The sequence below is a fragment of the Prosopis cineraria genome, unplaced genomic scaffold (genome assembly GCF_029017545.1).
Source record: "Prosopis cineraria cultivar Desert tree isolate PC_DT_omini unplaced genomic scaffold, ASM2901754v1 PC7, whole genome shotgun sequence".
NCBI lineage: Eukaryota > Viridiplantae > Streptophyta > Magnoliopsida > Fabales > Fabaceae > Prosopis > Prosopis cineraria.
Window position 1 is genome coordinate 26,741,542 of NW_026555338.1, and position 24,944 is coordinate 26,766,485.

At 32.9% G+C, this 24,944-nt stretch overlaps 1 protein-coding gene across 4 annotated transcripts; it reads left to right on the top strand.

Moving 5' to 3' along the window:
- The first annotated feature begins 1,733 nt into the window (after positions 1 to 1,733).
- On the top strand, positions 1,734 to 21,847 carry LOC129315594 (protein unc-13 homolog). Of its 4 annotated transcripts, none has more exons than XM_054959419.1 (27): positions 1,734 to 1,965; positions 2,448 to 2,528; positions 2,636 to 2,811; positions 2,899 to 2,963; positions 3,283 to 3,613; positions 4,690 to 4,756; positions 4,872 to 5,025; positions 5,881 to 6,048; positions 6,190 to 6,300; positions 6,400 to 6,609; positions 7,404 to 7,505; positions 7,615 to 7,836; positions 11,451 to 11,525; positions 11,686 to 11,790; positions 12,431 to 12,613; positions 12,707 to 12,862; positions 13,866 to 13,958; positions 14,701 to 14,772; positions 15,392 to 15,509; positions 16,172 to 16,350; positions 17,347 to 17,428; positions 18,180 to 18,284; positions 18,365 to 18,471; positions 19,119 to 19,196; positions 19,276 to 19,371; positions 20,119 to 20,214; positions 21,423 to 21,847. In XM_054959419.1, exons 2-27 carry the CDS (start codon positions 2,521 to 2,523, stop codon positions 21,594 to 21,596), a joined length of 3,333 nt encoding a protein of 1,110 aa, XP_054815394.1. In that variant the 5' UTR covers positions 1,734 to 1,965; positions 2,448 to 2,520; the 3' UTR covers positions 21,597 to 21,847. The 4 variants fall into 4 exon arrangements, with proteins under 4 accessions (XP_054815394.1, XP_054815396.1, XP_054815395.1 ...); XM_054959421.1 differs by having other exon boundaries at positions 11,710 to 11,790; XM_054959420.1 differs by having other exon boundaries at positions 2,463 to 2,528.
- Positions 21,848 to 24,944: the final 3,097 nt, after the last annotated feature.

Genomic DNA, 24,944 nt, shown 5'->3' on the forward strand with positions numbered 1-24,944 from the left:
TCATTTTGTTATATTTTTTATTTATTTTTAATTTGCATGTGGAAACCCGGATAAAATATGATATTGATAGTTCCTTTTGCCCGGGTTTCCACATTAAGGGATTTTGATTTTGTAGTTGCTTTTCATTGGGGGTTGGTTTCAAGAATGCATCCATGGATTCATTTGATAGTGCTTAAATATTAAATAAATGTTGATTCTTGGTTGTGACAAGTATTGTGATATTAATCTATTACCAAACAACACTCGCTCATAAATCTTAAGATGTTGGCATGATCTTGTGTTTATCGCTGATGAGAAAATGCTCATAAATGGTTTTATCGGTCAATAATAATAAACGGTTTTTCATAATCAATATTACTTCTTGTAAAATATAATTTTATTAATTTGTTTGAGTGATATTAAATCATTATAGATACCTAAAAATCTCAAATAAGATATCATGAATGATATTAAGTCGTCACAAGTGAAAATAATATTATAATTATTAGCATATTTTAAGCTATACCATAAATGATAGTAAATCATCGTGGATCCTTAAAAATATTAATTAGGATACTGTGAATGATACTAAATTATTGCAAGTAAACAACAACAATAACAATAAAATTATTGACTTTTTTAGGATATACTATAAGTGATGCTAAGTCACCGTAGACTCTTAAAAATCTCAAATGAGATACAATGAATGACAATAAATCATCATAGATATCAAATTTTGTATGAAAATTCATAATTAAATTATTTTATAGAAAATTACTTTGAAAATTCTTTTATGATTTGCCATAAATGATACTAAATTATTAAGTGCACTTAGAGTGTTAACTAGTGAACTGTGAGTAACATTAAATTATCACAAGTTTTAATATTAGTTATTTTCCTTTTATTTGTACTTCTTTAAATCAAATTTTTATTTAAAAAATAAATATAATTATATAACACAAAATGACACTCTTTTAATAAAAAAATTAATTAGAAGAATTACAAAAATTTTAATCAAATAATAATACAAATTATGTGGATTTTGATCTTTATCACAGAGTGTGTAAGCCTTAGGCTTTTATCCTAGATCAAATTTTCCGATATAAATAAACAAACTATTTTCATCAATTTTTATTTTTTAATCTTTGTTTTTGTATGTGATTAAAGGAAAATTAAGATATTATTAAAAGATTAATTAATTTCACACAATCAACTTAGGATAATCATTTTTATAACGGGTGTCGTGAGGTGCCTAACACCATCCTAATACATAATTGATTTTCGAACCTTTTTTCAGACCATTAAAAATATTTTATGCTACAATTTGTGCTATTTGGACACATTAAAATATCATATTTTTATAAAATTCTTTAAAATTGAGTATGTTTAGTCAATAATCTTGTAGCATGGTGACATGTTTTATTATCTATTCCTCTATTATTTTTTTAAAAGAGTTGGGTCTGTTACTATCTTCCATAAGACCATAAGTCCATAACATTGCTTTTTGATTATATATGATATGTGTTTGTGAGTTTTTTTAATAATGGATAATGTTCCTCTTTGATAAATTGTTTTGAATTAATATAATCTTATTAGTTATTAACCTTCTTTGTTTAAAAATTGTGAATTAAAATGTCGTTTGAAAGTAGCGCTGCCGTTCTTCTACCTGAAAACGACAGTGTCGTTTATCTTGCAACGATGATTTTTGATGATATTCGGTACTTAGTAGTAGTCAATACATGTGTAAACTCAGGTTTTCTCGTAAAACTGTGATTGGATCCAAATTTGCAGTTGTGAACTGGGATTTGTGCTTCCATCCCGCTCGGTCCTCCCCCCCTCTTTCTCACGGAGCTTGTCGCTGGAACTTTAACTTGGAGCTAGCATTTCAGCTATCAGACGTCTTCTCGCAACTGAACCTTTTCACGTTTAATTCAGAAGTTTCAAGTTTTTCATCCACTTCACCTGCCATTTGACTTTTCCTTTCTAGTAAGATTCGCTCTCTGAATCGCATTTCCAGATATCGATTACCTTTTCGATTCTTGGTTGCCTGGGCTTTAAAATTCTCCAAATTCTTGCTCATTTGCTATGAGCTTCTATATTGCTTTATCTTGGTCTTGAGGGAGTATACTGCAGGAAAAAATGTGCGTCTAAATTATAAGTATTGATTGTTTATTTTTTTATTTGGTTATTTTTTCGCGCATTATTTTTCATTTTAGTGAAATGCTGAAAGAATCTGACCTGGGTTTTATCTGATCTCGGGTTCTGTCGAGCATGAAAAACGAGCTGAACTTTTACTGATGCTTTCTTCTTTCTTCTTCAACCCTGTTTTTATTGTTTACAATGGGAATTCGACAATGAAATTTTCCAGTGCGGCGTGGTCACTGTTTTTCCCTTGAGTAGGGTGCTATATTCTAGACACGTCTCTGATTTTTTTAATCTTTCTGAATTCTGATTGTTATCACTATCAGCCTCTTCTTCTGTAGTAATAGCAGATTTGCCGGGGTTCTTTTGCAATTCAACAACATTGCCGCCTAGTTTGCCATGGAAGAGTAAATTTCTCTTCATTCCTTTAAATCAGTCATCAGGATTGTGATAACCAAATTTTTATCATTTAAGCATGCATGTCTCTCACATATGGTTATTTGATGGATTTCAGAGAAAATGCCATTGATCTTCTCCAACGATACAGAAGGGACAGGCGAACACTTCTTGATTTTATACTTTCAGGTAGCTTAATCAAGAAAGTTATAATGCCTCCTGGCGCAGTTACACTGGATGATGTGGATCTAGATCAAGTTAGTGTGGATTATGTCCTTAACTGCGCAAAAAAAGGTGAAAGATTGCAGTACTTTCCTTCTGCTTGACACTGGACGTTTTTAAAAATTTGTCATAATTAATTTCCTTGTATGTTTTATGTAGGTTTAATGCTTGACCTATCAGAAGCAATTAGAGATTATCACGATCATACTGGTTTCCCCCATATGGTATTCTTTGCCTATGCCTAATTGATCTCTTGATTTTTTACTGTCAATTACGTAAGCATGTCTATTTGTACCCTTTTTTCCATAAATGGTTCAAATTTTGGATAGGCTAATCTTGTAATACAAGTGACTTGTTTATCCTGAAAGCTTCTCTGATTATCTGTATTCTTTTATCATAAATGTCTATCTGTACCCTTTCATCATAAATGCTTACGGTGCATCTTCAAAATTCTTCTTATTATTCCTAGTCATGCTATCTGAATTTGTTTTTCCCCCCTTAAATCAAAGTTATTGTTTGAATTATTGCTTTTGGCTTCACCAGAGTGATACAGGTTCAGCAGGTGACTTTTATTTGGTCACTGATCTGGAGTCTTCAGGTTCACCCCCCAAAAGGGCACCGCCACCTGTCCCTATTCCCGCACAAGCTCCTGTTTCTGTTTCCACTCCACCTCCCATTTATGCAGCATCTCCAATTGTGTCAAATGCATCAAGATCAGAGTCTTTTGACTCTACACAAGAAAAGGAACTGACAGTAGATGACATTGAAGATTTTGATGATGACTTGGACACTGGGGATGTTGAGAATTATAGGGCAAGAAGGACTTTGAATGATGCTTCTGATCTTGCAGTAAAGTTGCCTTCCTTTTCAACAGGTGATTGCTTATTGATGTTTATCTGTTTGACAAGTCCTTATCCTACGCCTGTCAGTCTAGGTATCACTATATCTGATTATCTGGTGAATGCCCTGGAGCTTGGCAAAATAAAATTTGGATTTGGAATACAAAGAACCTCTTAGACATGGGAACACATTTGAAATGGAAACTTGAATGAACCAACAGTAGTACACATTTTGTGGTTTCAACTCGTACTTAAAATCACTATTTGCTGATTGCTGATTAACAGAAAATGGATTTCTCAGGTGAAAACTTGTTTAAGTAAGGATTGCAGCATTTCTGTTGCCCTTTGGCTTTTATATGGGTATAGGAATTTTTTTTTTTTAAATTTTGAACTCCTTGCCTCTTCATCACTTGCCCATCCCAAACTTCGGATTGTCGTGGGGAAGCTTTGAATTAGATGTAGGGACATATTTTGTCTAAACGATGGTCTTCTTTTATTGCCTTAAATTGTGCTATAATACTTTTAAATTCCAGCCCCTGATGTATGTTAGAGATAGTACTTAGAGAGACTAAAGAGTGAGTAAAATGGAAGGCATCCCACCAAGGTACCCTCTTGCTACACTGATGTGGTATATAGTATTTATATGATGACCACGATGCCCTTGATTCTTGTTAACAACATTAATAAAAGTGTCTGAAATTGTGACATGTCCTGCATTCATTGAATGTGCAATGTTGTGAACTTAATGTCACATCATGGGTTCATCATCATATTTGCGCATTAACTTAGGTAACTTAAAATTGAGTGAATGTTGTTGGTGTCCTAACCAAAAGTATGTCCCATACAATGGATGACTGTTTAGCAAATTTCTCTCATTTTAAAAGTTATTTCCTGAAGATAGCAGCATCAAGATTTCATACTAATTATTTACTAAATTAGCTATCCTTTTTGCCCTGAAGTTTGGATTTGGTCAAAAGTTTGCTGCTAGGACTTTGAAACGGTTTATGCTAAAGAAGAACTCCTTAGATGATGTATGAATTAACCAGAGGTTACAGGTTTGAACTGAAGTTGTGATAATTTTTTTCTTAATTTGGTGTGTTACTACTTTTAGGTATCACAGATGATGATCTCCGTGAAACAGCATATGAAATTCTCTTGGCTTGTGCTGGATCCACTGGGTAAGCTATGCTGTCATGATTTGTTTATTTTGAAAGAATCTCTTTTCCTTCTGAAAAAGTTTGTGTGATGGTTGTTTTCCACATATGTCATCATTTTGTTTCACTCAATAATCAGGGGTCTGATTGTCCCATCAAAGGAAAAAAAGAAAGAAAAAAGATCCAGGTTGATTAGGAAACTTGGGCGCAGCAAAAGTGGAAGTGTGGTCTCCCAGTCTCAAAATGCTCCTGGGTTAGTTGGGTTGTTGGAAACCATGCGTGTTCAAATGGAGGTATATGAGGAATTCTTTGTATTCATTTAGAGTTGTTTGTTGTACTTTTTTAGTTTCTTTCCTTATTAGTCTTCCTACCTTATCTTTTGTGCTGTCAGATATTTTCAGTTATATGTTCTTTGCCTTTCACAAAAACAGTTCATTAATCATTATTGATTGTGTGAAGACACTAGTTTCAGCACATATTTTTTTCTTGGCTTACTCCTTTTCTAAAGTTAGTTTTGCTGTGGTCCCATTTACTCTTACTTAGGTCATTTAACATGTCTAGAACTGTGGATTTTATATTTTTGGTAATCTAACCTTTGAAGTTACTTATTTTTCCACTATTTATTGCTTTATTATTATTATTATTATTATTATTATTATTATTTAACTTAATTTAGTTCAACTGTCATGTACCCTACAGAAAAAAGACTTGTGTTCTTGGCCTACAAACAAGCTGAAGCTCATTCTCACTTATATTCTGAGTTAAAATTAGCTTCACTTTCAATAAAAATGGAACTTACAGTATGAGTTTGGTGGACGTAAACTGTGAATGGTGGTTACACGGCAACAAAATTGACTGATTGGCAGTTTGTGGCTTTTCAACCTGTAGGAAAGACATGTTATTTCTTTTGTGTGTGGTCTGGAAGTTATTATACGCAGCAATTAGCAATTATGTTGATGAGAGGGGTCAATAAATTATCAAGAGATAGGGGCTGCTCTTTGCCCATGAGAATGATCCAGAATTCTTTAATTGTGAAGTTGTAATAGGCATGCCTAAGTTTGTAAGATGTGCAAAGCTAATATTTCTTTGGTCAGTTTTGACTTATCTATTTTGTGCTTAGAGTTATAGATCTATAATTATGCACGCAGATACCAGAGTCATTGGATATTAAAACAAGACAAGGTCTGCTTAATGCTCTTGTGGGAAAAGCAGGAAAAAGGATGGATACTCTATTGATTCCTTTGGAATTGCTTTGCTGTGTTTCACGAACAGAATTTTCTGACAAAAAGGCATTTATACGGTGGCAAAAGAGGCAGGTTTGTGTAGCCCTAATTTAATGTTCTGTCTGTACCCCTTTGTAATCTATATTGGCTTCTCATTATTTATGGAACTACGAGAATTTTGGTACCCAATAGATTATCTTTGAGTTTAAAATTTTTATTTATGTGTCAATACAGTTGAAAATGTTGGAAGAGGGGCTTGTTAATCTCCCTGCTGTTGGATTTGGGGAGTCTGGGCGGAAGACAAATGAATTGAGGATTCTTTTGGCCAAGATTGAGGAATCTGAGGTGTGTGAATTATGGCTTGCATAGAATTCTGTCTTATTATCTGTTGCTGATATGTTACTAACTGTTCTAGTTTTATTTCACTCTCTCTTTGCCTCTTAGTTTCTACCATCTTCAACTGGTGAACTTCAAAGGACAGAATGTTTGAGATCTCTAAAGGATATTGCCATTCCACTTGCTGAGAGGCCAGCTCGGGGTGACTTGACTGGTGAAATATGTCATTGGGCAGATGGTTACCACTTAAATGTCAGACTATATGAGAAATTACTTTTAAGTGTATTTGACATGTTGGATGAGGGAAAGTTGACAGAGGTAGGTGTTTTATGTTTTTGAGTATCGTATCTAGAAAAACTAATTATTTGAGCCATTACACCCTTAAATTGATAGGCTAAGCTTCCTGGATCTACTTTTCTTAAAATTTTAAATATGTAAAGTAGTCTGTACTCTATTGTTCCTGTGTAAATCGGCCGTTCCATTGATATTTCTTGTTATTCTAGTTATCGAGAAAGGGTAAAATTGAAAGTGAATGGGTATTCTTTTTCACATTCAGAAGTGTGATTCACCCTTATATAGATACAGGAGACTAAATTCCCATTATTCTGGGATTAATCACCTAGAATCAGATAGCTGGTGTACATGCTGAATTTTAGATATACATTGAAAAAAACTAATACCTAGGTACACAAAGAATCTAGGTAGGTTCAAAATTCATGGGGGTTTAGGAAATAATGGAGGGCTTCCCCTCAAGTTGGTGAATTGATGGATTTATTCCATTACCAACTTGCAAGTGATGTGTTGAATCCTTGTAGTGGGTAGGCCTTTACTGAGAATGTCCGCTGTTTGATTTCCTGATGGTGTGGTGTGATAATTAGGCCACAATCAAATTTTCACTTCATGAAATGTCTACCAATCTTTATATGTTTACTTTGGTCATGCATTTTATCGCAATATGAAGAAATATAGCAGTGTTATGTCAGAATATGAAAAAAATGAAATGAAATTGTGATCTGAGAAATTGCTAAGTAGGAGGTTTGCCATACCTTTTTTTTTTTTTTCAATTTGTTTTCTAAATTATGTCTGTCATCTGTGGCTTATCTTATTGGCAGGAAGTGGAAGAAATTCTTGAGCTTTTAAAGTCAACCTGGCGAGTTTTAGGCATCACAGAGACAATCCATTACACCTGTTTTGCATGGGTTTTATTTCGTCAGGTACAACAATTGCATTTTCTTAATTTAGTTATTAAGAACCATTGTCAGATGTGGTTCGACTGCTTTTCTGGATTTCTGCTGATAGTCCCAATCCTCCCTTTTTTTTTAGTATGTTATCACAAATGAGCAAGGAATTTTACTGCATGCAATTGAGCAATTGAAGAAAATACCATTGATGGAACAACGAGGACAACAAGAGAGGTTGCACTTGAAAAGCTTGCGTTCAAAGGTTGAAGGTGAAAGGGATACTTCTTTCTTGCAATCTTATTTAATCCCAATTCAGAGATGGGTTGACAAGCAACTTGGAGATTACCACCTGAACTTCTCTGAGGTTTGTTACATTATTTTGGTACAAAATTAGCCACATGATACGTTTTTGTAATCTTTTTCTACCCATTGGAATTGTACTGTCAGAAGTCATGTACTGCACTATGATGGGGACAAACGGAAATAAGGAGTATGGGGGGAGGATGGGAGGGTATGGTATTGGTAATGAAGAGTCTAGCCCCTAAATGCTAGGTGTGGCTTTGAAATTTTGGCTGTTATTTTTCTTTTATTGCTGTGAATGTTAAGCTGTAATCCTGCTATGATCAAGCCTTAATCTTTACATTGGATTGAGGATAATCTCAGTCTGTCAAAAATAATATGCGTTATATTACAGTGAGTTCCTTCATATTGTCTTTCTCCACCACCAGAATTCCTGAACAGAATATTTCATGATGTTAAAATTAGTATCTTTAGAAGGGATGTACACAGGCTGGATTGGGACAAACCTGACTTAAGCCATTGGTCAAGTTTTTTGCCCAACCTGACCCAGCCAGTCCAGTTAGCTTATTGGTCCAGATCACAGCAGTCCCATAAATTCTTTATGCCGGAAGATGTGGTGGTGTTATAGCTTCACACTGACAGTTTAACAATTCCAACTACTAATAAGAGGATTAGCACTTGATCTACAATCATGGTCCAAAAGCAAAATCCACATGATAGAGAAGATTGAGGCTTGTATATGTGATGGAAAAATTGACAATGTTTAAATGAAGTTGTGTAAAAGTTCAACATGTGACATTTCCTTTTGAATTGCGAAGGAGTTGTAATAGGAGTATTGTCAAGGCATTATGGTCTGCTGCTGGCCTTGATATGTACGGTTCAACTGTATTGGCCTGAGTTCTCCTCAATTCAATAAAGTGAAGATAACTATGATCAGGCATATACAACAACAACAACAACAACAAGCCTTTATCCCACTAGGTGGGGTCGGCTACATGGATTGCAAGACGCCATTGTGCTCTATTGTTTATCAAGCTTTTAGGAATATTATTAATTAAGAGATCGCGTTCAACAACTTTCAAGAGTGTTCTCTTAGGCTTTCCTCTACCTCTCTTAATCGGACTCAAAGTTATATGTTCCACTCTTCTCACTGGTGCCTCCCTTGGTCTTCTTTGTACATGCCCAAACCATCTCAACCGATTTTCTACTATTTTTTCCTTAATAGGTGCCACCTCACTTTTTCGCGTACGTGCTCATTTCGAATTTTATCTTTACGTGTATGTCCGCACATCCATCGTAACATTCTCATCTCTATTACTCTAACTTTATGCTCTTGCTGTCCCGTTAGAGCCCAGCATTCACTACTATATAACATTGCCGGTCTGATAGCAGTGCGATAAAACTTTCCTTTAAGTTTATTAGGCACCTTACGGTCTCCAATTAAACCACCCAGCTTGAATTCCATGTAAAATATCTCCACTGATTTCGCCATCATTTTGAATAATGGTTCCCAAATATCTAAACTTTTTCACTTGAGGTATAATTTGATCTCCCAATTTCACTTCCAAATTATTGTCGAATAGTCCTTTACCAAATTTACAATATAAATATTTTGTCTTACTTCTACTCAGACAAAACCTTTCGACTCCAATGTCCTCCTCCATAACTCAAGTTTGCAATTAACCTCTTCTCTTGTCTCTGCTATAAGAACTATATCATCCGTGAAGAGCATACATTTCGGATTTCCTCTTGAATATGTTCCGTCAAAACATTTAAAATCAAGTTGAACAAATAGACTCAGAGATGATCCCTGATGTAGTCCAATCTTTATAGGAAAATCCTTTATTTGACCACTAGGCGTTCTTATACTAGTTTTTACCCCCTCATACATATCTTATATGGCTTTAATATAAGCAATCCGTACTCCCTTTTTGTCCAACGCTTTCCAAAGCACTTCTCTTGGTATATAGTCATAAGTTTTTTCCAAATCAATAAAAACCATGTGTGGATCTTTATCTTTACAACGATACTTTTCCATTAATCCCCTTAGTAGATAAATCGCCTTTGTAGTTGATCTACCTGGCATAAAACCAAATTGATTCTCAGAAATACTTGTCTCCAATCTCAACCTGTGCTCAATTACTTTCTCCCACAATTTCATTGTGTGGCTCATGAGTTTAATCCCTCTATAGTTAGTACAATTCTGAATATCTCCTTTATTTTTATAAATAGGAATTAATGTACTTCTCCTCCACTTATCAGGCATTTTCTTAGACCGTAAAATCACATTAAATAACTTAGTTAACCATCTCACCCCTTCTTCACCTAAACATTTCCACGCTTCGATAGGTATACAATCAGGTCCGTTGGTTCTACCATTTGCCATTTTCTTAAGAGCTTCCTTTAACTCCTTATCACGTATTATTCGAGAGAATGACAAAATTTTATTCTCCTTCACCAGTTACTAAATCCTCCAAGTTACTAGATGAATCCTTTCCATCATTGAAAAGTTTAGAAAAGTAAGTCTCCCATCTATTTTTAATTTCATCATCTGTAACTAAAATTCTTCCTCTTCATCCTTAATACACCTTACCTGTTCTAAATCTCTTGATTTTCTTTCCCTACTCTTGGCAATCTTATAAATATTTTGCTCTCCCTCCTGCGTCTCAAGGTTCTTATAAAATTCTTCAAAAGCTTTAGAACGAGCTTCACCCACAGCTCTCTTAGTTTCTTTCTTAGCCATACGGTACCTCTCCCAATTTTCCTCATTGTTACACAAATGTATGGCTTTAAAACAGTTCTTCTTATACTTGATTTTGTCCTGTACACTATTATTCCACCACCAAGACTCCTTATCTTTCGGACCAGAACCTTTCGATTCTCCCAAAACTACTTTTGCAACCTCCCGTATTTTTTTAGCCATATCCTCCCATATGATATTAGCACTTCCTTGAGATTCCCAAATTCCTTTATCCAAAAGATTTCGCTTGAAAATATCTTGCTTCTCACCTTTTAATTGCCACCACCTAATCCTTGGTGTTATTATTTGTCGATATTTTTGGATTTTACTCATAATACACACATCAAGGACTAAGACCCTATGTTGTGTCGTTACAGCATCTCCGGGGATCACCTTACAATTTTTACAAAGTCTTCTGTCTGTGTTCCTAACCAAAAGAAAATCAATCTGTGACCTTGAGGCTCCACTTTTGTAAGTGATGAGATGTTCATTTCTCTTCTTGAAACAAGTGTTGGCAATCTTAAAATCATACGCCAATGAGAAATCAAGAAGAATTTGTTGGAGTATAATAAGTATAAAATTTGTTGGAGTAGAAGCTGTGTATAATGAGATACAACCAATGTGGACCTATATAGTTTAACTAAACAAAGAACAACTGTGAACCAATACTATTCCAACATATTTGGTTATTTTCTCCATCTGTTGCCAAAATGTATCACGTTTTCATGTACTCAAAGGTTTTAAATGATTGCTTGCTTTTGTAAGTGCATGCTATTCTTCTCTTCTTTATTTTGTTTGGGAAGACAGAAAACTATTGAAAACACTCTCTCTTCTTCTTCATGTCTCATGGGAACTTTTTCAGATTTTTAGCCATTTATAACTGATCTAATTTGGAGTTTTGCCCCTCAGTTTTGCTATGAACACCTTTTACTATGTAGGGTTCAGCTACAATGGAAAAGATTGTGACAGTTGCAATGATTACTAGGAGGCTTCTACTGGAAGAACCAGAAACTGTATGTGTAACTCAGTTTGAAGTCATCTTTCACATGTTGATATATCATTCCCAGGAAAATTATTGCATTAGTATATAAATTTCTTAAATGAAATTCCTTGTGTCTTTAAATTACTTCTTGACATGTGATATGGTATTCCTTTTTTACAAAATGTCGAAAGTTCTCCATACCTTTTGACATGCAGAATCTGCAGTCCATGCCTATTAGTGATCGTGACCAGATAGAGTTATATATTTCATCATCAATTAAGAGTGCATTTGCAAGGGTGAGTATTCTAGTTGCTTATTCTAGATTCTGATAATTAACATTGTGAAGTTGTTTGAATATACCTTTCTAGCCAAGTGGATAATTAGTTTTTATTACTAGCAATAGGCCTCCAAGCTAAACCTTACCTTCATGAAATGGTTATGTCTGAGAACTCTGAATAAAGCTCCTCGAGTAACTGAATAGATCCCCTGCTATTGGTATAACATTACATCTCCCACTTGTTTGTGTCTTGCATGTCTCCTACTATGGGTTTTCTGTGCGATGGAAAACACCTAGCTAGCATCTCTTTCTGAGCCCATTTAATTGTAGCTTTCATCCACAAACTAACCTTATCTAGTTCATTTCCTAAAACTAATTTTTGTGCTTCTTGATCTTCTGACAACACCCCACTTCTAGCGCTTCTATTCATTCACCTTAGACATGTAACAACGCTATTTCTAATCCTATAAGCTCCAAATACCTACCAGGTCAGAGCTAAGTAAAGACACTTGAAATGGTTTTGCGCCTCTTTCTTTTGTTTCTACTTGTAAATTGAAGAGTGTATGAGATCATTTTCTTTCTCAGTTTTGTTTTCCAATGCAAAGTAGAGGATACTTTCTTTGTTTTTTCTGTTTAAGCAATCTCTTTACTTTTGACAGATATTGCAAGTTGTTGATAGATTAGACATGTCTCATGGGCATCCTTTGGCATTGCTTGCGGAAGAACTCAAGAAACTCCTTAAAAAGGATTCAGGGACTTTCATGCCTGTTTTGTCTCAGAGGCATCCACAAGCAACCATTGTGTCTGCAACCCTTGTTCACAAACTTTATGGGAACAAATTGGTGAGTATGCATTTTATTTTTGTTTGTTAGTATTTTCCTGATGAGAGTTTGGAAGATATTAAAATAGTGAAAATTGATTGATTGTATTTTCAGAAACCTTTTATGGATGGTGCTGAACATCTGACTGAGGATGTCATTTCCGTTTTCCCAGCTGCTGAAAGTCTTGAGCAATTTATAATGGTCCTTATTACATCTGCGTGTGAGGAAGAGAATGCAGAGATCTTCTGCAGGAAATTGAATCAATACCAGGTTTGGTAGCTAGAATTATTATTGTTAAAGGGTAAAAAATGTTTTATTTGGTCCTTGGAATGTGAAAAATGATAAGATCCGCTACTATAATGAGCTGGTAATAAGACCAAAACCAGAAATAGACGACAGGAGAATGGGATAACTTGAGATTGATAATAATATCACCGCATAACTAAATCAGATGACAAGGGAAATGATGATCCTCATACACCCAAATTACAGAAATTACAATCAAATAATAGTGACAGAAATACAAGCAGAACAAAATACGCATCAACACATTGTGACACAGAACCATTCAAGAACATAGAAGCAACACTGGCTTTCAAGAAGCCAGCCCTGTCCTAAACCATACTTCACTTCCAAAAGTCTGAACTCCTCTTCCCTTACATGGAAAGAATGCTCTTATACCCAAAAAGTAGCCATTAGCCTGCCCCTACCTCTGGCGGCACCTACCCTTGTCTATCAGCATCAGGACCACCTTTCTAGTTTTTACCCCTACATCTAAAAACCTTGGGATAAGTCTCTTGACCCCTGGTGTTATCCTTGCAACATAGAAGTGCCTCCTAATCTTTGGCTTTTTCTGTGCATAAAGTCAGCTATCAATAAGAGGAAAATGATAGAAGGAAAATAGTGGTCTTCTGCTCGTTTGTTGATCAGATATTTGATCCAAATGCTTGTTGACTTTAGAAGGACCTAATACCTATGCGCCACATACTTAACCATTCTAATCTTAAAAAGACCTGCCATCAGAAATGAACGTTTTCGTATATTCTGAATTTGATCAGACATGACCTAGAGGCCTAGCTGCGCCTTGCAGATAATAGTTATTGTGCATGATGTAGATTATCACATGCTTTTTTATTGTCAATTAGTTTGTTGATATATATATATATAATATGTATCTCAAATAGTTTCACATTAGAAATTTTAGAGGTTTGGGAATATAGCTTCCATGACTTTATTTCTTCTAAATCTGTTCCATGGTCTCCTACTGTTATAGATTGAAACAAAATCTGGCACATTGGTTTTGCGTTGGCTCAATTCACAGCTTGGAAGAATTGTAGGTTGGGTGGAGCGGGCCATTCAGCAAGAGGTGAACCTCAACATGATACTTTTTTACTCCTGTAAAATGTTAGGAATTTTTGAATTGATTTTCTTTATCAGTTACTAGATAGGGTTTTCCATTGTTTTTCCAAATTGCATCCTTTTCTCTTTGAGATTTCACCTGCAGAAGAATTGGTTTGCCGAACGTGTTGACTGAAAGTTTTATTTGATAAAGGAGAAAGCATATATGATATCTTACAAAGTCACGAATTGAGCATGCGATATTATAATTATCATTTATGGGGAATATTCTTTCTAAAGAGGTATTGAAGAACTTAGGGGGAAGATGTCCTGATGTACTGGCAAGAAAAGCATACAAGACTAATTTAAACTCATATTTAAAATGTTTTGAACTATCCTTCCAACTTGCCTAATATTTTCTTTTGTCCTTTTTTAATAGAAAAAAATAAATTTATTGCTAAGAAAACAATACAAAAGAGGTGGGGGAATGGATGTGTTGTAAAGGCATAAAAGTGTGTGTGTATATATATATTTCATTCCTTGCCATTAGAAGGCATTGTATTATTATGTGAGACAGGGTAAAAGAATAATTTTTAATATTAAAATTATTTTGACTTTGACTTATGCTGATAATCTCTTTTGCCATGTTTTCATTGTCAATTCTTTTTTATTTTCTTTTCTGAGGTTAGGTCTATATCATTCTCTTTTTTGCTTCCATTATGCTACTTGACTGTACACATTTTAATTTTTTGGCCAATATACTTTCACAGCATTGGGACCCAATATCTCCTCAACAGCGTCATGCGAATTCCATTGTAGAAGTATACAGGATTGTGGAGGAGGTAAGAATCTTGCAGCTTTTTTGGCTTTATTTTACAAGTTGTCCAAAAGAATAGCTTTCATGGCCTACCAACCAACCTTTACTATAGGTTATCTTTAAGGAAAGAATGTGATAAGGCAAAGAATTTTTAGTCATAAGCATTGGTCTGTATCTGCATGTCTGCATTAAATATTTAGTACATCATACAAGATGAGAAACCTCAGATTAATCTTCAATCCCCAATAATGGTGGAAGGGAAGAAACACTAAGGAAATGACCAAAAACAAGTGCAAATACTTGAAAGGAGCTTCTCCAGGGAACATTGATATATAGCTTAGTCTCTTTTACATCCTTCCAGAACCTATTTTCTGCTGTAAGGAAATTCTATTAAATTCATTTGCAAAAGAATCCTTCCCTCTTGAATGATGGTATTTGTAGAATTTTTATAGATCTTATCAATAACATTGATTATGCCTGTAAAAAGTATCAGAAGTCAAAGTCTATATCAACTATTTTCTGGACTGTTTTACTAATGCCACTGGGAAACCAATTGAAATTTTAACAAACTAGTGTTAGTGGTAAAAGTGCTATTCTAACCCTGTTATCTACTAAATTTTTAATTTAAATTTGTTATTGTGCAGACAGTTGACCAATTTTTTGCTTTTAAAGTCCCAATGAGGACAACAGAGTTAAATAGCTTGTTTCGTGGCATGGACAATGCTCTTCAAGAGTATGCAAATCACATTGTTGATGGGATGGGTGAGTAGATGCTTCATAATTTTTTCTTCAATATACATTACTTAATGACGGAATTGATGATTGCCTGTTGTCTGCAAACATCTGGATTTTGTATCTGTGGAAGAAGGATTTGAACCCTCTCATGTTATTTTAATGTCAAGTGTTTTGTTTTGGTCATTTTTTTAGTTATAATGACTACCCAGATCTTTGTTTTAATTTTGCTAAACAATTGATGGGAGCAGATGGCAAAGTAGCTTCTGTACCTTTTCTCAATTTATACATGGCATAACCATGCAAGGGATACACCTACACTCACCCAAGCTCGAATTATCTATTATATCTGGAAGCTTAAGCGACAAAAATTGAAATTGTATTCTTAAGAAAAATATTTAATTTGCTACTTGTAAAGAGTATTGGTTGCTCTTTAAACATCCATACCAAACTAATGTAGTTAAATACTTGTTTGGTGAATCCATAAGCTTGGTGTTTATGTTCTGAGATTTTATCTACCTAAGTATCTGTTTATTGCCTTCTTTCTTAACTGTTGTTAGTTGCAAAAGGCTTCATGATATCTGGAAAGAGTTATGAATGTGTATCCTGCGGATGAACAACTTTCCTATAAATTCTTCCCTATGAGTCTTTATATATTTGTTTGAACCTTCAAGTACCCTTTGATTGCACAGCTAGCAAGGAAGACTTGATACCCCCAGTGCCAATACTAACGCGATACAAAAAGGAGGCTGGAATAAAGGCTTTTGTGAAGAAGGAACTGTTTGACACTCGCGCACCTGATGAGACAAAGTCCAGTGAAATTAGTGTCCTAGCAACTTCGACACTTTGTGTTCAATTAAATACTTTATATGTGAGTTCAAGCAAACCTGAACTATATTGGATCAGTTTTTCCTGTCTCATTTAGTTGATGTTGAGGATATTTCTTTTGGACAAGGCTTGGATAATCTTTTGGTTGGTTGTTAGGTTTTCTAATAAAAATTGAAACATTTTCTCCAAATCATCTTATCATTTGAAATAATTCATTGGTGGCCTTTTTTCTTTTTCCCCTTCATTCTCTGCTGCCAGTTTGTAGTTTAAAGCATAACACAGTTGGTCAGATCAGATGTTGAAACAAGTTTTAAGGCCCATCAAGAGGATGAGTGATATGCTTACCTTCTCTATGCTCTAAAAGCTTTATTTCTTTATTTGTTTCTCCCAGATTGCCTCTTTTCCCATTACAGAAAACTAGTAATCAGAATTCCCTTTTAAAAAAATTACTACTGTATTAAAATTTCTTATTTGGAATAGATTGAGCTTGATGTGGTAAGGAAATCAACTTATTGTTACACTATAAAAAATCTAAGAAGTCATACTTTTCATGAGCCTGGTATAGTGTGGCTTTTGTTTATAATTTCGCTATGCACAAGGCACATAAACAATACGGATTGTGTTGGAATCTGTGTCTTTCTTATTTATGTATTTGTATCTCTTGTCTCTACTTTTTTACTATTTGAATTTGAATTTTGAATTTTCCAAACCTAAAATTTTGTTCAAATTAATGTGTTCCTCAATAAAAAGTTTTAATAGGTTATTACTTATCTCATGCGTTGCTTTGGAAGGGGAAAAAAAAATCTAATTTTGTTCCTATACCATGGATAATAATCAAGATATAGTTGGGAAGTGCTGCATTGAGGAAGTCATCTGATGTTATTGTGAAAACTCTTTCAACATAATTGTCTATTTTCATTCTTCTTTAAATCTTGGTGTAGCATTTACCTTATATGTAAATATATATTCATTCATCCATTCATTCAATCCTTCCATTTTTGTGGCATTTAGCTGATGCAAGTATTTCTGTCATCTACAGTATGCGATTACTCAGCTTAATAAATTGGAAGATAGCATTTGGGAGCAATGGACAAGTAAAAGGTCCCAGGAAAAGCTCATAAGTAAGTAGCTGATGCGAGTATTTCTGCCATATACAGTATGCAAAACCTATTTTGTCGACAGACGAAAAGAAAAACAAGAAAAATAAAGTTAAAGCTTCTGTTTATCATGCTAATCATGACTGCAAAAAGGCAATTAGAGAAAAATGAAAAATTGATCCTGCTTACTTATTTAGCTAGGTAGAATTTGTATCCATTTAATGTGGCTTGTTAAACTAGTTGGATGGATTCTTTCTTAAAGAAACAGTGGTGATTATTAATAAAGCAGTTCCTTTAATTCTTTATATTTTCATAATTTATTGAGGATGTCCTATCATTCAGGTTTCAGCTTGATCTTTATATCCTTCCGCTAAAGTCATTAACTAAAAATGGTGATTTACTTGTTAAGTGAGTTGACATTCATTCTGTCAATGCACTTATGTGATCTTGTATTGTCTCTTCTTTATTGATGCAGTTATGATTATGGATGAAAACTGTCATACAGTACTGATTTTGAAGGCTGCTTCTGTGATTGACATTAACATCAATGAACATGCATAATTATGGTCATATCTTATCTGTTTCCTTTCTTTGCAAACAATACTTTGTGAAGATAAAGAGAGGTCCTAAGACAGAGGATAGTAAATGCTTTCTTTGGATGCTTCTTACTTTGAATTACGTTAGACGTTTCTTGATGCTTGATTATTTTTTTCCTTCAATGATTAGAATACTGAAAATATTTGAATTTTACCTTATATGAATTATTGTGTTGTAGAGAAATCCATGGACGAGAAGTCCAAAAGTTTTGCTCAGAAGGATACCTTTGATGGGTGTAGAAAATCTATAAATGCTGCTATGGATCGCATTTGTGAGTACACAGGTAACATCTTGAAATTTCATGTCTTTCCTCGAAATTTAAACATGTTTGATCAATTCATTAATTTAACTATTCTCTTGCAGGAACTAAAATTGTCTTCTATGATCTGAGAGGGCCATTCATAGATAACTTGTATAAGCCCAGTGTCTCAGGTTCTAGAATGGAAGCACTAATCGAACCACTTGATGTGGTAATGTTTGTCTCATTGGAAAGATATCATTTCTGTCATATAGTTTTCGCTTGATAGTTTTTAATTTGAAAATGTAGTTGTGTGAAATGAAATTATATGATGTTAAAAGTGAAATCACATGTTATATCAAATTTCTAGTTTGCCTACTTTGTCAGTTTCTTTTCTGATGAATACTTGAATACAAATTTTGGCATCAATTTTTGCGTTGTTATGTTACCTATTCAACCAGCTGTTTCTTTAGCAATTTAATTTAGAGGTTTCAACAGCACAAAGGAACACAAAAACCTTTGACAGTCTGCTACTCTTCCATTTTTGCTCGCTTTTAGTGGCTGGAACACTATGCCAACTCTTAAAACAGATTTTCCTTTCTCTTCACTTACTGTGGGAGAAGTCTATCTGTCCGCTCTTGGGTTCACTGTATGGCTTTATCAGGAGGATTTCCCCTGTAAATTTGCTGTGGGGTTGGATAGCTGTTTTGGGCCTTTGTTTTTCTTTGATTTTTTATTCTGTCTCTTCTTGTATGCTTTTTCAAGGACGAATTTCTATTCTCCAAATTTCTTTTTCTATCTCGCAATAACTTTTTTATATTGATTAAGAACTCTGTAAGGGGAATTAATTTTGTGATTTACACAATTCATTATTTTTAGGAACTTAATCAACTTTGTGATATTATTGTGGAGCCTCTTAGGGATCGCATTGTGACAAGTCTTCTTCAAGCATCTTTGGTTGGTACCTGATTCTTGCTTGCAGCTTCAGACATATTTCTTTCATAGTCTTTTCGATTTAACACTTCCCGCTTGCCAGGATGGCTTACTCCGAGTGATCTTAGATGGGGGTCCATCAAGAGTCTTCTTCCCTGGTGATGCAAAATTATTGGAGGAAGATCTGGAGGTTCTGAAGGTATCTTAATCTAGGCTTCCAATGCTACCAATAGCATGCAGTAATTGTATTTTACAACAGGGCAATCTAAATTTTAAGAAACGAGTAATTTAACTGTTTAGGTTTGAAGATCATGAATGATGAAGGTTGTTTTTTCAATTTGAAAAAGGATTTCCTAGTTTCAAAATTTTAAAAGATTTATAGAATGAAGTAACATAACACCATTGCCAGGATGGTATATCTTAATCTAGGCATTCCAATGCCGCCAATGGTATGCAGTAATTGTATTTTACAACAGGCCAGTTTAAATGTTAAGAGACGAGTAATTTAACTCTTTAGGTTTAAAGATGATAAGCCATGAGGGTTGTTTTTCCAATTTGAAAATGGATTTCCTAGTTTCAAAATTTTAAAACTTTATTAAGAATGAAGTAACATACACCATTGCACGGTATGTGTAAAGTTCACAGATCAAGGTGCTGGATAACTATACCTAGTCAAATGTTCTCCAAGAAGGCGCTTCATTGTTTATATCTGTTTAGTGTAAAAATTACAATAGAGGATGAATTCCCATAACATCAACAAATCTTATGTTTCTGCTGCCAGTTGCTTGTCAAATCCTTTGAAAATTCTTACAATTTCTTAAGTTTTCCCTTTTGTTCGGAATTCTTCTGATTTTGGCTGTAGTTTGCTTTGTTGGAGCACAAAAATGGCGGTGCCAAGGACTTTTCATAGCTATAATTTTTAATTAATTTGTGATGCATTTTGTAGGAGTTCTTTATATCTGGAGGAGATGGGCTTCCTCGAGGTATTGTTGAAAATCAGGTAGCACGGGTTCGGGATGTGATAAAGTTACATAGCTACGAGGTTAGTTCAGTTCAGATGCTTCTCTGTCTGCATAAATACTTTGATAAGCAATATATGCGTAATATACTACTGGAAGGCATTGGATTGACTTAATTTTAAATAGTGTACGTTCAAAATATTTAAAACTAAGCAAGGTTCCTAACGGCCTTGTCATCCGTCTTCATTATCTATCAGTTAGCAAATTTAACATGAGCATAATATTGGAGACAAAATACTTTTTTAGAGGATTAAAATCAGATGGTTAAAAACTTCTCGGAGATCAAAATCAGAAAAGGGCATGTTTGGATGAGATCCAAATTGAGGTTTGGAGGGTCCAAACCTCAGTCTGTCTCTTACAAGCTTATTGGTAAATATGGAATGATGTTTGGGTTGAAAAAAGGAAAAAGCAAAAGAGCTTTTGGTCTAAAAGCCCATTTAAATTGAAACTGAAAAAAAAAAGGAGGTTTGGGCTTTTGGCTTCGCATGTAAATTATATAGGGCACTATTAGTCATGTAATATTGTCAATTTGTTAAAACAGTTGAGAATTTAATATTTTGTAATTTGTTAACTTATTTTGGAGTTTTATAATTTATAAATAATACTAAAATTGTATATAGACTATTTTTTTAATTGTAATTTGAAGTTTAATAATTTTTGTCATAAAAAGATCATATTAGAAACAAGAATATTTATTATAAAATTTGTCATTTTTTTGTCATTATTTATCATGGGGAGAATCACATCCAAGGATTCTTCAAAAAAATTATTCAAAGATAAAAATCAATACAAAATTATTGTTGTTAAAATGGTAATAAAAATTTGTTTATTCCTGAATGGTGACTAACATGTTTATTATTTGTGAACAATTTTTTTGGAAGGTCTTTGGATGTGATTCTTATATCATATGTAAACTTGCTTTTGAATTTAAGCATCCAAACAAGTTTTTGTTTTTTGGGGGGGGGGGGAATCTAAACATAAATCATGTTAAAGTCAGTCATTGACTTTTATCTTAACTTCACTTTACAATTCTTAATTTATTCTGATTTCAGTTTTGCAACTTTACCAAACACCCCCAGAGATGATGAGAAGGACTAGCATTATTATTATTATTATTTTTTTTGCTGTCATATTGAAAACCAATTGATATGTGCATTATATATATGTTGAAAATAGTTTCTTATGTGAATCACTCTTTAAAATATATTTTATTCTCTGCATTCTGTTGCAGACTCGAGAGTTGGTTGAGGACCTGAGATCTGCTAGTGGCATGGAAATGCGAGGTGGCAAAAGCAGACTAGGAGCAGATTCCAAAACTCTAATTAGAATATTATGCCATAGGAGTGATTCAGAAGCTTCACAGTTTCTCAAGAAACAATTCAAGATACCCAAGTCCTCAGCTTAATGCAACTGTGTACCGAAAAAAAGGGGAAAGCAACACAATTTTCAGCGATGGAGCTGAGCTAGCATTCTGTGAATAGTCTTTGTACTACTACTTAGGCAACATTTCTTGTATCTTTAAGGTTGGGTCATTTGGTGTATAATTCTAATTTTTTCAAGGTGACTCAAACGGTACTTGTATCAAACCAATTTGTTGATCTCTATTTGTTAAAAAAAAAAAATCTTGTGAAATACATTGAGAAATTGTGATTACTATTCTTTTGACTTTTGTTAAAAATGATGTCTGAATGTTTTTTTTTTTTAAGAAACTTGTTCTGGGCATTCTTTTATTATTATTATTATTTTGGGGTATGGGAGTACACTTTGTTGATTGCAAAACATCATATACTTTTTTTTTTATCAAAATATAAGACGTTGATAATTAATTCATGATTATAAAATAATGTTAGTCAGAATCTTAATTTTTTAAAATTTTTTATATTTTTTAACTATACTCTCATTAAATACATTTTTTTCAAATGCGTCATAGTTTCAAAAAAATAATAAATAAAGAAAGGGTATAGTTAAAAAATATAATTATAAAAATTATTTAATATTTTATATTTTTAATCAAGTAAGGTTTTTAAAAGATTCATCACAATGTAAGTGATTTTTTTTTTTGGCAACATTTGTAGGTCTTTATTTACATATTTTGATCTGCCTGAAGATTTCCATATTATTGAAGGCTTGAAGCCTAAACCAATTAATACTGTTTTTTTTTTTTGAATAATGGGCCTTTTACCAAAAGAAAATAGTAACGGGCCTTCCTATTAAATTTAGTATCACATGTTTTTTTTTTTGAATGGTTGTTACATGTTTTTACATTTTCGGCAAGTAGTAATGGTAATATACTTGATGGAGTTTATATGAGAATTTCTCCGTCCTTTTCTCTACGAGAAAAACTCTCCTTTCCCCTATACGAGTGCTACTAGGGAAAAAAAAGGTGGGTTTCTCTCCATTTTTTTTTTACTATCTCTCTACTATAAATTTGGATCGTTTAAATTAAATATGTATTTTAAAAATTATTAAACCTAAATTTTTAAATTTAATTTTAACGGTCCAGATCTATACTGGTTTCTCCACTCCTCTCCTTTGTAGGGGAGAGAATCCAGCTCTGGGATGAGAGAATGTCATTTAAGAACTAAGAAAGTGACATATTAACAAATCAAACTCAAATGAATATGAAATTACACTGCAGCATCAAAACACTAAGTTGAAATTAATTTTTATAAGAAATAACTAAAATTTGTTTAAAAAAAAAAGAAAAAACCATTAGCCACCACGTCGGAACATCGCTGACAACAACCGGTAGTCATCAAACCTCTGTTGCTAGAGCTCCAGCCAATAGCCAAACCACTGCAATGGCTGGAGAATTAAATTTTTCAAATGTGATTAAGGACGAGTTTGAACTCATGGCCCCTTGGCTCACCAAAAAACTAATGACCACCAAGCCCTTTTTGATTATTACATTACTTGTTAATTGGATAAATTTACTTTTAAATTTCTCAACAAGACTTGTTAATTGCTCAATTTTACTTGTTAATTTAGTGTTGCTTTTTAATGCATAACTTGTTGATTCTTAAACAAGGCTTTTTAACCACTTAACTTTACCTGTTAATTTGTGACTCTCTAAACTCAATTGTATTTCTTGTTAATTTCACAACAGCATTTGTTAATTTCGTAACTTGACTTGTTAATATTGTGACAAAACTTGTTTCATTTCTTAATTTGAAAAGCAACTAAGTTACTTGTTAATTGCATAACTTTAATTGTTAATTCATTAACATCACTTATTAATAAAATTACTTATTAAATATGTGACTTCTACACTGAATTATATTACTTGTTAATTGTTTAATTTTAGTTGTTCTCAACATGATTTTTTAATTACTTAACTTCACTTGCTAAATTCTTGACTCCCTTAAAATTATATATATATATATATATATATAATAAACCTTGTTTTTAAGCCTCTTGATTTTTATGACAAGAAGTAGACTTGTTAAAATAAGTAAAGTTAGGTAATTAACAAATCACATTGAGGAACTTACAAGTAAAATTGCACAATTAACAAGTAATGTATTATAGTTAAAGGAGTCACAAATTTAATAAGTAAAGTTAAGTAGTTAATAAGGTTTGTTAGGGAGTTATGAATTGACAAGTAAAGTTAAATAGTTAATAAGTCCTATTTAGGAATTAATAACTAAAGTTATATGATTAACAAGTAATGTAATTTAATTTAGGAAGTCACAAATTTAATAAGAAAAGTAAACTAGTTAATAAGTGATCTTAATGAATTAACAAGTAAAGTTATGCAACTAACAAGTAATTTAATTGCTTTTCGGATCAACAAAATTAACAAGTGCTGTTATAAAATTAAGAAGTAAAGTTAGAAAATTAACAAGTGGGGTTGAGGTTTAATTTTACTCTTGTATTTATTTTTTAGGTGTGCTAGACACTTTATACTCTTAAGTGGGATAATTTTACATCGAAACTATTTTTTTAAGGAGCAAAAAACTCCCTCCATTAATAAACCATTAATTTTTTTCATTTTTTGTTAATGTAACATGTGTTTTAGTGCTAATTTACCCTTGAACTCTTTTTCTACAAGTGCTGAGCACTCTAAAATATTTTTTTAGGAGCACTAGATGCCTGAAGTCTTATTAAAATAAAATTTAATAAATATTACCAAAATATTAAATATTTTTATATTTAATAATTTAAACATTATTATTTATAAATATTCATTTAAAATTTATAAATTAATTTTTAAATATTAACAATTCACACTAGCATTTTATAAATATAAAGATAATTTATTATTTTTTATATATCGATTGTTGATCTTCTTTTCGAGATAATGTCCAAATCATTACGCTTTTTGTATGTATCAAAACTTACTTATATTTTTAATATTGGTTAAGTTCTTTCATTGTTTTGGTCAACTAACGATCTTCTTTCAAAATATTACATTATCTAAATTTAACACTTTATATGTTGTAGTGGTAGGGGTAAAATTAGAAAATTAAGATCAACAAAATGACAACAAAAATATTTATTTAAAAGATATCACTTATTTTATTAATGTGCTACAAAAAAAGTTATTTAATAAGAAAAAAATAAAAATATGAGAAGAAAAAATCCTTTTATTAATTTAGAGATTCATTCCCTTCATTTTTATTATAAAATTTCAGAATTTTAAAATATTACATTGAGTGGTGTAATATTTTAAATAATGATACTTAAATTATTAAATATTAAAATACTTAATATTTTAATAATAATTATTAAATTTTATTTTAACAAGACTTTA

Excerpts from the sequence above, each read along its gene's own strand:
- LOC129315594 (XM_054959419.1), top strand. Across the intron at positions 12,614-12,706 it reads AACTTTATGGGAACAAATTG|AAACCTTTTATGGATGGTGC; the intron begins GTGAGTATGCAT and ends TTGTATTTTCAG. Across the intron at positions 19,372-20,118 it reads AAGATCTGGAGGTTCTGAAG|GAGTTCTTTATATCTGGAGG; the intron begins GTATCTTAATCT and ends TGCATTTTGTAG.